Source organism: Gobius niger, assembly GCF_951799975.1.
Source record: "Gobius niger genome assembly, chromosome: 16".
Classification (NCBI taxonomy): domain Eukaryota; kingdom Metazoa; phylum Chordata; class Actinopteri; order Gobiiformes; family Gobiidae; genus Gobius; species Gobius niger.
This window is the reverse complement of record NC_136867.1, coordinates 20,788,153-20,802,349: the sequence shown is the minus strand read 5'-3', so window position 1 is coordinate 20,802,349 and position 14,197 is coordinate 20,788,153. Positions and strand designations below refer to the sequence as shown.

General features: G+C 41.1%; 2 protein-coding genes across 2 annotated transcripts; one reads left to right on the top strand and one right to left on the bottom strand.

Moving 5' to 3' along the window:
* Window positions 1-5,181: 5,181 nt before the first annotated feature.
* Window positions 5,182-8,035, bottom strand: gpr135 (G protein-coupled receptor 135). The gene is made up of 2 exons (XM_079574037.1): window positions 7,796-8,035; window positions 5,182-6,618 (listed from the first exon to the last, which is right to left on the bottom strand). The coding sequence occupies exons 1-2, from the start codon at window positions 7,873-7,875 to the stop codon at window positions 5,250-5,252; spliced, it is 1,449 nt and encodes a 482-aa protein (XP_079430163.1). The 5' UTR covers window positions 7,876-8,035; the 3' UTR covers window positions 5,182-5,249.
* A 2,706-nt stretch (window positions 8,036-10,741) lies between these two features.
* Window positions 10,742-13,451, top strand: jkamp (jnk1/mapk8 associated membrane protein). The gene is made up of 5 exons (XM_079573879.1): window positions 10,742-10,890; window positions 11,199-11,405; window positions 11,574-11,755; window positions 12,383-12,459; window positions 12,839-13,451. Exons 1-5 carry the CDS (start codon window positions 10,829-10,831, stop codon window positions 13,055-13,057), a joined length of 747 nt encoding a protein of 248 aa, XP_079430005.1. The 5' UTR covers window positions 10,742-10,828; the 3' UTR covers window positions 13,058-13,451.
* Window positions 13,452-14,197: the final 746 nt, after the last annotated feature.

Genomic DNA, 14,197 nt, shown 5'->3' with positions numbered 1-14,197 from the left:
CCCCACGTGATCAGAAACAGAAACTACAGATGACACAATGAAAGCATTAGCAAGATCACGTGAAAAAGTCAAAAAGAAATATAAAAACCGAGAAACAGCATTTTCCCTTTTAAGTGCACCTTCATCTTAACCTAATATTGGTGACGTGGGGTAAAAGGCTATATTTGCTGTTAAATCTCAAGCCAGAGTAGATGGAGAAACAATTGTACAGACAGTGGTGCCTGTATAGTATGTGCTGTGACATAAGCCTTATAGGCCTGGGGATCCATCATAGAACCTCTGGCCCTCAAGACGATTTTGAGGAATATTATTACACAAATCAGAAATCAAATGCCTCTAGAAATGTGAAAACTACTGTTGATTCCTTTCAAATTTCTTAGCAGAACACCCTTTTAGGTCATATTTAATGTATAACACTGGCAATTGTAGAAAGAGATGCTTTACTGGCTCTCCAGCTTTGTCAGAGTGAATTTTCTGGAGCAGCTTTCAATCACTGTCACTGTTCCTTCTTTGGATTTTCTTCATCATTAACCTTTTAAAGGAACAGGCCACCGTTTTTCCATTCTGAGATATGTTCTTACCTGAGCTTAGACGAGTTGATACGTACCTGTCTGGTCTTTGTGCGTGCCCATGGAAGAGCTTGGTCACTTCTAACATCACCCCGTTTGGAGCTATAGGAATACATTGGGAGAGGCCAAATGCTAGCAACAGGTACATATCTCAGTATGTAGAAACGGGGGCCTATTCCTGTAATTCTTTAGTACTCTATTTCCTTAACCAAGCACATTTTCTCCAGTTCAGCTTTACCCAAAAGCGTCTCGACTGGAGAGTTCGCAGCCTATGGGCCTGTGCGCCTAATTTGAAAGCTAAGACTGTGTTGTTACCGCGTCATGACTTTTTTGTTTTTCTATTTTGCCATGTTTTTTGCTGCTGTTCCATTGCTTTTTTGTTTGTTGCTGGTTTATCACGTTTTTATTCCGTTTTTTCCCTGTTTGCGTCTCGTTTCCATCGCTTTTTTTTGACGAAGTTTGCCAATCGTGCGAAAATGTGCTCAGTTCAGGCGAGAGTTGAGAAATCAAACACATCAGAAACATACATACATCACTGTCTTAATCACACACACAGAATAGGTCGGTCATCCTATGGGTTAAACAATATTATCTGCGTCAATTGAAAGGCCCACGTCAGAGATAATTTGCCGGTTCTCCACAGATGTAGACGGAGCAGATGAAGCGATGAGTGCGGCGTGCGCTTAATTATGGGTTATTATAGGGAGGATTAGGTCTATCAGAACAGGGTGTATCCATTGAACTGTCTGTCATAGCTGACTCACTCACGCCTGACAATTACCGACGGACCAGAATGATAAACTAGATATGGCGCCGCTGGTCTAGCCATTATTGTTAATCTGCCTTTTTTTTTTAACATGTGTTTTTGATGCAATCAGTTGGAAGGTGCTCATCCTGGAGACTGTTTTTAAATGGCTGTGTTCATTGCGAGAGGTTTAGGTTCGCAGCGAGAATGTTTTGGAGTCGGTTCATCTATAGATCAAAACGCATCTATCAGGAGTCCTATTCCCTCAGTGACAAATTGCAAAAAAAACTCTTATGAGCCGTCCTCTTTGATCATGTTACAGCGCCACTGTCACGCCGCGTTCCTAACAAAGAGACAAGCTGTTATTACATCACCATGCATCATACAGGTGCCATACAAACGCGCTACTGAGAGAGAGAGAGATCAGCTTTTCCACATCTCTCTCTCCGTCTGTGATGAAGTCAGGTGACATTCCTGCGCACACTGAGCTGATATGTCAGACGTGAGGACGGTCAGGGTGTAGTTGGTTTGCTTCTAAATTAGCTCAAGCAAACCCATTCGGCCCCATTCTCTCAGACGACCCAAAGCGCCCCAGTGAACTGCTCTTTGACGCTAATATGGATTTAATGTGAAGTGGTCGGGCATGTCGTTACACACTGATCCAATTATGTGAGAACCCAGACTTTTTGAGATCAGATAAATCTAAGAAAATATTTATACCTGATTTTATTATTATTTTTTATTACAGAGGAGCAGTGTAAATTTTGACGACATATTTTATTTTAGTTTTAGTCTTAGTCTTTTGGCTAAAATGTAGTTTAATTTTAGTCGAGATTTAGTCAAAAAAAAAACTTTAAATTTTAGTCTAGTTTTAGTCGACAAAAATTGCATGTTAATTTTGTCGACTAAATTTAAGACTAATTTAGTCGACTTTGCATTTATAATATTCATTATAATCATATTTAATCAAGGTCCTCGACTTCATGGAGCTTCTCCACATGAATAAAGCTCAGACCTGATCCTTTGGCAGAAAATGTAAATGATATGAGGCTCTTTCAGACTGTCAATAGAAGTTTGGATGATTTTAGTCTCTCCTTTTCATTTTTATTTAGTCTTATTTTAGTCGACTAAAATATCTGGACATTTTAGTCATAGTTTTAGTCTCATGAGAAATGTTTAATTTAGTTTTAGTCCAATTTTAGTCAGCAAAAATATCACTTTGACTAAAATTAAGACTAAATAATTTAGTCGACGAAATTAACACTGCAGAGGAGGCCACTAGATTAATATGACATATGGCCCAAACTCTTTTAAGTTTCCTTTATATTTGTAATATTCCGATTCTTCACAGGGACGAGTTTATTGGCTAATTTGTGTTTTTCCCCACAAATGTTTGACAAAATTTGTTCCACTATTAGAAAAATATAAATCAGGTCATGTGCCTTATGTGAACAGGAAACTGAATTTTTTTTTTTTATGTTTTTCATACAAAACGAAGGGACTGATAAATCAGATTTCCCCAAATGTATCAGCCTATTATATATCAGCATAATCAAATAAATGCCAGCCTTACCCTAGACTGTAATTTGTGGGGTAAAAAAAAGATGCACTTGACAGCACCGTGAATGGTAAATGGTAAAGGAGCGTTATGCAGGACTCCCCCTGGAGGCTGACGCGTTCATTACATTTGTGAAAATACTCAAGTGACCAATGTAAATACTAGTGAACTAACTGTGGCATGTTCACCAGTGTCGGTGTCTCATAAAAACAGCACTCATAATCAAATCTTTGAAGAATAGTATATTGTTAGAAATGGACCCTGTCAAAGACATTTACGCTACATTTACACAAACAGTATTAACATATTAACAATCATAAAGACAAAGTAACAGGATCTAAAAAGGAACCACAAATAAACACTGAACGGCACAAATGAAAACAACAAAATGGGTCATTTGTCTGTGTGCCTTCACTGACGGAGCAGGTGTCGAAGTTGCATTTTGAAAACCATCAGCTCAGTTTAAGTTACTGTAAAACAGAGTTGCCCAAAGTAAGGTCCATCACGTCTTACAAAATAATCATGGATCACATTTGCTCCAAATGATGCAAGTTGATCAAATCTATGCTTAATGCAGACATCAAACCATGGTTGAAGAAAAGTGCTCATGAGGTCATTATTGAGTCTGCTCATCCAGGGGGGTTGATTTGGCCCACGAGGAGATGTTGAATTTTGTAAAAGGGCATGAGGGTAATTTTTTATTTTTTTATTTTTTTTTGCAATAACTACACTGTCAATTGAGAGACCAGTATTTGTAAGCTCAGTCGAAAATTAATCATGATCTGTTTGCGACTACAAAACATTGCTGAGTTTGGCTGTCATCGACTAGGTTTGGCCCAGTGAGTAAAAACGTTGGTGCAACTCTGTAGTAAAACATATCCACATACAAACATTTAACTCATAGGCCTGGAACATTATAGCCCATAAATGCTTTTTGGCACCGCTCATAATTTCATCAGTTCCTGACACCCACATGCTCCATCAGTTAGAAAATTGCAAAAATATGATTTTTAGGAAAATAATGTTGACAGTTTATTTGTATGTGCTATTTCAGTAGTGGTTTTGTGGTTTGGTAATTATTTAGACATTTTAAATAAATAAATAACACATTAACACTATCAAAATCCTGAATGTTGGTTCAGTCTTGCAGGTCTTTATTCATCGCTTGATCCAACTGTTCAATGGGGGAGATGGACTTAATTGTCACAGGGAGGCTGAACAACTTTAAGGCCTTTTAGTTCATGTCTGTCTGTCATGTTTATGAATCAAAAGCTACCAATAAATGACTATTGTTTAAGCAAATATTCAATACCTGTTACCAACAGCAACTTTCTTAAAATATTTTAATAAACAGTATAATAAACATAAAATGGCTAAACAAATCTAGTCAAACTTTATACTAACTACACAGCAACACCTGGCATCTCCTACACTACGTATTAATCTCTATGCCCTTCATCTACAATCTTCATCTTATATGAAGCTTTGCTGCACATGTAAAACAATGTATCATTGTTACACTCTGGCCAAAAAGAAAAAAAAAAAGGTCACACTAGAGCTGGATATACTGTTCCCTTTTTTTCGATACTCGTACCTGAACGATACTAAATACTTGTCTTCTTGAATTATACAAACAGAACAACAATGTTAATTTACTCCATGAAAGACTTTCTTTTCTTTTTCTTTTTCTTTTCATTTCTTTCATCATGTATTTGAGCTGAAACAACAAAGTAACTTTCTTAAGTGTCTCAAAACCCAACAAGCATCAATAATTGTTATCTAAAAATGTTTTCATATATATTTGGCACTAGTTTTCTGTACCAATTTTTCTTTTGATAACGTTTCGTTTAACAGTGCCTAGCCCTAGGTCACACACACTTATATTTCTTTGGATGCCTTAGCTTTAAATACGGCACTATTTACGTCTGTGGCATTAATCTTTCATCAAGATACCATGTTGATGCGAGGCCACTGTCTAGTAATTCCCAAAGATTCTTAATGGTGTTAAGGCCTGGACTCTGTGGTGGACAATCCATGTGTGAACCACTGTTTCATTACACTGATAGTATAACCTGGTCATTCAGTATAATCAGGTCGTCATCTGACCCCATTCTTTTGACACACAATGTTGCTGAATCTCGATCTTGCTAACTGCAGCAACCCCAGATCCAGGTGGTGACTTCTTTCTTTTTTTACCCAGGCAGTATATCATGTAACTAAAAAGTGGGCCTATTTGTTTTGCGATAATAAGTGTACAGTTGGTAAAAATGTCACCGCACGTCCTTCCAACTTTGATGTGGAACACAGAAAAACACAAACTACATTCTCCAGAAACATGACAAAGACAGTATTTTCACTGGGTAAACTCGTGTGAATGTCACAGGCTGGTGTCCGCGGTCTTATTCTTGGGACCGCTCACCGAGTTGGCCAGAGCAGCCGTGTCGGGCTGAGCGTCCCGGCAGAACAGCACAGCGGGGTTTTTACACGCCCACATCGCCACCTCGCCTCCACCACCACCTCCTCCCCCGGCCTTCCCCGGACTCGAATTGGAGAAACGGCTGTTGTTGTTCACCCCGACTCTGCTCACGTATCGGTCCCTTATCCTCTCGGCTTGATTTAACCGGATCTCCCTGTTCTGGTTGTGGCTCGACAAGTACGCCGCGATGTTTCTTGTCCGATACCCCTCCTCTCTGCTCCGTCCCAGTAACATAGAGATGTTGGGGTTTCTCAGCGCATAAATGAGCGGGTTGATCGCTCCGTTTGCCCAAGCGAGCCATATCGCCACGGTGTCCATCGCGGGGTTGAAAGTATAGTCGCCCATCGCTGTAACCAGTCCCATCAGACAATAGGGGCCCCAACAGAAAATTATAAACACAATCATGATCAAAACTGTCGTAGCTGTGCGCATCTCGCTGTAGAAACGCAGCAAGTACGCGTAAGTGGTCACTGGCCTTACTCGGATTTCAGAAAGTCGCACCGTCTTGCAAATGTTGTAATGGCAAAAGCACATGAGGGAAAAGGGCAGTAGATAGCATATAACTATTAGGGAAATACTATAAGCTGTCCCCATGCGCGACGTCCCGGAGTGGAATACATACATACAATGGTAGAAGCCTCTTTTGTGAATTTCCATAGGAGTTCGAACAAACAAATACCAAGGTAAAGCAAAGATAACCGCCGTAAACCAAACGGCCACCAAGAGCTGCGTGGCTTTCTGGCGTCCGATTTTAGCTTGGGGCTGCCTGACGATGGCGTAGTACCTGTCGAACGATATCAAAGTCATGGTCAGGGTGGAAATAATGCCAAAACACGTGTTGAAGAACCCATTGGCGACGCAGAACCGGTCCCCGAACATCCAAACGCCGTCTTTGCTGAACAGCATGATGAACGAGAAGGGCAGGCACAGGACGGCGGTGAGGAAATCCGACAGCGAGAGCGACATGATGAACGCGTTGGTCACGGTGCGGAGTTGCCGGTGTTTTATGATGACGATGACCACCGCCGAGTTCCCCAGGCTGGACAGGAGGAAGATGGAGAGGAGGATGAGGGCCTGCGCTGCCACCGCGATGCCCTGGAGGATGGAGTTGCTTTCGGCCGCGCTCAGGACCGAAGGAGTGGGCGCATGACGGACCGGGCCCAGCTCACTGCCCCCAGCCTGCTGCTCCCCGAAGTCGGTCTGGTTCCCAAGGGTCCCCACCGTCCCATCTGTGGTGGCCGTGACCAGGCTGGTTACTATGGAGACCACCCTAAAGAAAGAGAGAAGTAAAATGGGATGTCAAACAGTCGAAGACCTAGTTTAAAGTTTTAAAGTCTCTATCCACATACAACAAAACTATCACAAGGAAAGGAAAGGACAAGATCGCGGATACAAGCAGACGCAATGAGCTTCCTTCGTATGGTGGCTGGGCACACCCTTCAAGATCGGGTGAGGAGCTCAGTTACCCGGAAGGAGCTCGGAGTAGAGTCGCTGCTCCTTCACGTCGAAAAGAGCCATCTGTTTCGGATGCCTCCTGTTTGATTCCCGCAGGAGGTGTTCCAGGTATGTCCTATTGGGAAGAGGCCTCAGTGAAGGCCCAGGGCACGCTGGTGGGACTATGTCTCCGAGCTGGCATGGTGTCGCCTCAGAGTCCCCCCAGAAAAGCTGGAGGAGGGAAGGCTGGGCATCTCTGCTGAGACTGCTGCCTCCGCGACCCGGCCCCGGATAAAGCGGAAGAAAATGGATGGATGGATGGATGGATGGATGGATGGATGGATGGATGGATGGATGTCACAAAGTTCAATGTTCAGTGAAACAGGATGCAAAATTAATTTGTCGATGCAATCTCTAAAACAATAGCCAGGGTCAAAATTTGTGGATTTTCTTTTTTCCCATATCAACCCAAAAAACAACAAGCATAATAGGTCCCAATCTTCTGGAATCCTAACAGGCATGAAACATTACACATTATTTTGTGTAGAGTGAACCCCCGTGGGATCTTTGCATCCATAATTGGGACTTCGGGAATGGCTGCCCTCTCTTTGTCTAATTTTAGTTTTCGTCAACCATAGAGTGATGTTGGTTGGCGCCTTCCTCAAAATGTTCCCATTATCAGAAAAAATGAATAGCCCCTTCTTGAAAAAAGACACCCAACTTACATCACTAAATTCTCTCTGAAGCAATATACAGTGTACACCCCTCTATTTATTCCTATGTCATTTTGTGAAACAGTTCAGATACTTTTTACATGTTTTCAATCTACTTTCTGGCTTATACGGAGGCTGCATCTTTCTGTATAATTTCTTCCAAATGACAGGTTAGTTATATGATCTCGTGTGGTTGCTACTTGCTACATAATAAAGCAGGAGAAAGTGAAAGCGCTGTCACTGTGAACCCACTGCATTGGCTTTCACAAGTTGTTAGAGCATAGTGGAGTTGGTGCGTACCTGGGTATGACAGGTGTGGAGGTGCTCAGCTGGTGGTGGCTGCTGTTTGCCTGCAGCGCTGTAGTAACAGACAAATCCATCACGGCAGCGCAGTAACCACACGGTCTCCGGACTCCTCACACTCATCCCGGAGTCACACGCTTTCACTCACTTTCATCTGAGCCGAGCAGGAACAGAGGCGCCCAAAGTAAGACACTGAGGATTACTCCCCTTCATTCCTTTTGGACTTCCTGGTTTTCAGAATCCTTAAAAGAAGATACATTGAGTTATAGGGCTGCTTGGTATGGAGGAATCACTCTTGCTAAACCATTTCAACACAGTACTTGGGTCAGACAATAAGGACCAAAACAAGGCGAAAATGGTTCTTGGCTGTGTATCTGGGAGAGATTATTGTGCCTCTGTCTGTCAAGAGGCGGTTTGAGGAACTATTACACTTAAACTCAACCATGTCGGTCAAAGTGACTGTAGTAGACATCAATAGCACATAAAAATGGCCTGTTGATAAAGGCAAAGGATCAATAGCCCAACTGAGCTAGGTTTGTCATTTGTCGTTAAGTCTGTCTTGCGTGAGAAACAAAAACACAGACTCACATCACCCAGATAACCTCCCTTTGCTCAAGGCTTTTAGTGCGTAAGAGGTCACTGACCGATGGCACCAACTGATCCTTCTGAGCAAGGCATGAAACATTAATCAATATATCAATATATCAATAATTATTAAGTCACCTCAACCAGTCTGTAAGCCGATTTCACGTTACAGTCTACTGAGATGTTTGTAAGGCGAAAACCACCTGTTGTCCGGCCATAATTATAGAATACACTAGAATGAACAGGTGTTTCTCAATAAACTCCAATAAGTATAATAGTGAACAATCTCTAAATGATGGTGCCAGTAAAACAGTAGTTAAGGGACCACATTTGGACTGGTGTGATGTACTGGAAGAACTGGCTAGAACAATCTTAAATCTTTGCCGGATCCTCCAAAATAGTTCCCGGATCCCTTACCCCAAACAACATGCAATCCCTCTATATTGTAGGATAATATGCTGAAACATAGGGATAACATAATTAACCCATGTGATAAGCATTTAGCATGAATGTGGAATTTCTGAATGAGCAATATCACTAAGGTAAAAGCTGGTTTATGATCCTGTTGCATCATAGCATTATTGTTGTCCGTTAGGTTAATTCAACATTGTTTTATCCATAATGGTTTTATAGTTTTGCAAGAGGCCCAGCCAGTCCACATTCAGAGTGAAAACAAGACCAGCTGTGACTCTTCTGCTGGCATTTGGGCTCAATCGTTTCCCCTGATTTTAGCGGTGTTATTGTGGAACTAGAGCATACCTCCCGATGTGTTTATGAATGCATATAGTCGTTTATGTATCTAGGTGCAGTGGTTACAACTTGCAATCCCCAATCGGTTATGCCACAAGTCTGTTCAGGCCTTTTTTATCCATCGTGAGAAAACAAGAAATAAGTCTTATTTACCATTAGCGCTGATCAGTGACGGGAGCTGAGGAAAACAGCGGCGTACGGACGGGAAGGACCAGGACAGCCAATCGCAACGGGGTTTTCTGGGTAAAAACATCCTGTCTTTCTTCCTTTGTTATTTCTCCATTCATGTGTTTTGTGCAAAGTCCCAGGTGAGCGCAAAAATGTGCTGAAATCGTCCTGTTTTGTGGCTCTAATGCCGAGGGAGGAGCGCGTAGCTGTGAAAGCACGCCTCCTCCTTCATCGCGCTGACGTTTGAGGCAGTTGCCATGGAAACCCAATGGATGGAGCGTGAAAAAGGAAGGCGATTAGGAAAATTAATTCGGCCTGGACCATCGTATTTATATTTGATGCATTTTGTTTTATACAATAATCGAGGTGCATCGTTTTTCCCTTATAAAATAAATTGAAAATAAAATGCGGGATTCAAACCAATCTTGATTATTTGTTAGATCGTATTTTTGAATTACTTGAGTAAAAACATGCTCTCTGCTGCTTGTTTGTTTGTTTGTTTTTTGTTTGTGGAATAAAAAAAAAAAAAGACAACACTACGTTTATCTGTATCGATTGTTACCACACTTACACACCAGGCGGCGGTATGACGCTGTTATTTGCCTTCGCCATCCCTCACACGCCCGTAGAAGAAGATGATCACCCAACTGAAATGAAAACATTACAGCAATAATTCGGGAACATCTGGATTTTCACACGTATCTGGCTCAAGATGAGTAAGAAAACGTTACTTATGTTCTTTTTGCTGGGTTTTCTTTCAAGTTTAACGTGTGATTCACTGATTTTGACCTAGATTGGGCCCTCGTTGCTAACATTACGCTAGCTGTTAGCCGAGCTAGCTACATGTCGGTTCTGGGGGTTTGGGAGGTTTTAAGGGACCGACATTTTTTTTGAATCAAACTCTTGACAAGCTCGATTGCTGGTTCAATGGGTGCTGCTTGCCCTGTGTTTTAATCGTTGCGATAAAGTTTGATCAAATAGCTTTGGGCCTGGCTTTTTTTGTGCAGGACAAGAGCTGCTAGTCTGTAAAACGGTTGCCTCTCAAGTAAGATATCACAAGGATGGGTATTTTTTACTACCCATATCGTAACGTTGATTATTTAGTACATTCGTATCTTCTTCATACTGCATTAGCTCCATGATCAGACAGAATCTATGAAGAAATACAATATAATACACGAATACAGTACTACATGAATACAAACATTATATATAGTTTCGATTGAAGATAAGGAAATAACACTTACCTTTTGTTACAGCTGTAGACATGACCCCTGCGTGCCCAGGCTTGTACTGTGGCAGAAGAATCATCAATGGGACTAAGGGAGAGTGTGGGGTAAGTGTTGCTTTGATAGACCAAGCCTTGTTGGGACATTTTCCTGCACTGATTGATTGCTTTTGTTGAGTACCTTTTAATTGTTTATGGTCTTTCAGGTGTGTCCTCGGGGAGAACGAACCAATTTTGAGAAAATATGTCAGCGCTGTGCAGAGTCTCCGGAGCTGTACGACTGTCTGTATCTGGGTTTCATGGCCATGTTGCCTCTAGTGCTGCACTGGTTCTTCATTGAGTGGTATTCGGGAAAGAAGAGGTACATGTGCCAGTAATCCCAGACAGTGTTCTTATGCTCTGTCTATATACACAACATAGTTTGAAACATCGGTTGTTTTAACATCGGGGCAAAATTTTAGTTTAAATAAGCCGGATATGTTGGGAGTCAGTATAGAAAATATGTTAGTACTGTCTCAATGCACTGTTAAGATGGTTGCAGTAGCCCCATAAATTCACTACTGGGACGTTAGTTAAGACTTGGGGTAAAAAAAAATCTAAAAAAATCTATTACACTTTTACCACAATATCATATTTTAAAATCCTCTTTCATAATGTTTTCCCCATCAGTTCCAGTGCTCTTCTTCAGCACGTCATCGCCATGTTGGAGTGCAGCGTGTCGGCTGTGCTCACGCTGCTGGTCACAGACCCCGTGTGGACGCTCAGTATTCGTTCATGCAAGGTCCAGATGCTGTCAGACTGGTACACCATGCTGTACAACCCCAGCCCAGACTATGTCAACACTATGCACTGCACTCAGGAGGCGGTCTACCCACTGTATGTACTAATATAATGACTTGTAGCTTGTTACTGTTGTAGCCATTACCTTATTGTCCATCAAACCTTAAATTGCCCGTGTTGTGTTTCTGCAATCGAGATGTTGGCACGCATTTGTGTGGATTATTTTTAGATGTTCTTCCAACCACCCCTTTTCCTGTTTCTCAGATACACCATTGTTTTGATCTACTACGCCTTCTGCTTGGTGATGATGATGCTGCTGCGCCCTCTGCTGGTGAAGAAGATTGCCTGTGGTTTGGGCAAATCGGATCGGTTCAAGAGCATCTACGCTGCCCTGTACTTTTTCCCCATTCTCACAGTGCTGCAGGCTGTGGGAGGAGGTTTGCTCTGTGAGTGTGGCAACTTTATGAACTATAATAATTCTAGATATAGATGCTGTTTTGGTTACTGTTTGCATGTGTAGTAACATGTCACTTTTACTCAGTTAGGTTTAATATTTCCCCCCACTATACTTTCATACTTGTAGTTTACTCATTACATTGGCTTCACCTTATCATGAGCAAGTCAATCATTTGACACACTAAGTTTCACACACAAACACTAACACTACATTTATCAAGGTAGGTGCTAAATTGTGGGTGCCATCTGAAAAGTAAAATCTGCTATATTGTGGGCATGTTGCACTTAATTTACCATTAGATGTATCCTGTATTACAGTATCAGGCCCCCAAATCTGATATGTAAATAAGACAATGCTGTGTGAGTGAAAAATGCATAACTGAATCTGCTGCTAATCCACTTTTGCAGGTGCTACTTGCTTTGTACATGAGCAAACCCTTGGTAAATTACCCCCTATGCTCGCTTTACATAGCAAAATTCTTCTTGTATCTCACCTACAGATAAATTCAACTTATCTAAATATGAAGGTTTTTTCTTTGTAAATACTACAATGCATATCATTTTTTGTGTGTCTTATAACATGTTTAAACCTAAACCCTTTCTTGTTCCTCCTGCAGATTATGCCTTTCCCTATATCATCCTGGTCCTGTCCCTGGTGACTCTGGCCGTGTACATGTCCGTCTCTGGGATTCAGGTAACGACATTTGTGTTTTGCTTCTGGGTTAAAGATTAACAAAGCAATCACTTAGCCTAAGGGACACATCATTTGTTGCTCCTTTTATAAATTATTACATTGAAATAGAGGTTGATAAAGGGAGTAACAGGAGAGGAAGCATATTAATAGAAATATATTTATTGTTTGGACCGTCATTCTAATTTATTTTACTAGTTCTATTTTTTTTTTTACTTTTATATATGTTAAGTGTGTCTGAAGTGGTTTAAGCAACTGAACAACTGAATTTTGTGTTGAATTTTTATTTACTATTACATAAAAGACGAATTTGGCTGTTCAGTTGTTTTAAACACAACCGTTTGAAACCTGATATTTCTAACTTTACTCCTTCCATTTCTAGTCTTTCAAGAGCCTGGGAGCTAAGAAGAAGCGCCTGGTTGTGCTGTTTAGCCACTGGTTGCTCCACGCTTATGGCATCATCTCTATCTCTCGTCTGGACAAGCTGGAGCAGGACCTGCCGCTTTTGGTTTTGGTGCCAGGACCTGCCCTGTTTTACATCGCCACAGCCAAGTTTACTGAGCCCAGCCGTATCCTGTCTGAAGGAGGCAATGGACACTAAGCCACATAACTACAGCTGCTACTCATACTGTATGTGTCAAATACTACAGACTGTGTCGTGTTCTGGTCATGGGTCTGAGTCTAAGGAACTATTTGTGCAATGATCAAACCTGATCAGCCTTTAATTATAGGTCTTTGAAGTCATAAATATGTTGTGCATGCTTGAGTTGAGATTGCACAACAAAGCAAGCCAGGCCCATTTCCTATTAATAAACTGAGTCACTTTTCTATCTCCTCAGAAGTGAAAGGTAAAAATTGTGCTTACTTCCTTGGTGTTACTGTTGAGATATCAAATTGTTTTACAGCTGGCTGTATGTAATTTATTGTTAAAATGTTTGCTATGTTTCTTTATAAGTACATTTTAGTTATGTAAATTGAGATACATATGTGTGTGTTTTTTTATTTTGGGAAGATTGATCTGAAGGTTGTCATGTAAATGTTGAAAAATGTGTGCACAAAAGAATTTACAGTATTTTTTTTTTTATTTAATCCTTAAACCAGTGGATTTCAACCTGGGGGTTGGGACCCCTGTGGGGATCACCATATAGTTCCAGGGTGTCATTATGTAGTTTCAATGGAAAACGTACCCTGTGAGGGTCGCAAACACAATGGTTGTTATACTGAGGGTCCTGACTAAAAAAGGTTGAGAGCCACTGCCTTAAACATCTTGAAAAGAGAGCTGTAAGTGCAAAGTAATGTGTTCACTGAAGCAAGTTGTTCACCGTTCTGTAAATAAACTGTAAAGTGCTTCTGGCCAAAGGTCAGAGTCTTTAAGGGGACCTTCTGTACATAAAAATATACATTTACATCAGTAACATAATAAAATTAGCTCGACTTTACCAAACATAAATGGAGGTGAAACACACTGACTAAAAAGTAAAAAAGCTTTTATTTGTATAGTTGAACCAGAGCTGCTCCATTGTTGATCAATGCGTTTTGTTATCTTTCCTTTTTACTCAGTCGGAAAATATTGACATAGTGAAACCTCAACACTCTGAGCTGCTTTGCGTGTCCATAATAAAGCCATCACAGCAAACGATATTTTAAGGCTCAATTTTAATGATACATTTGTAAGTGCAAACTCCTTGGAGACAATCATGTTTTTGACCGATAGCAGCAGGAATTCATTGGTCACACTTTG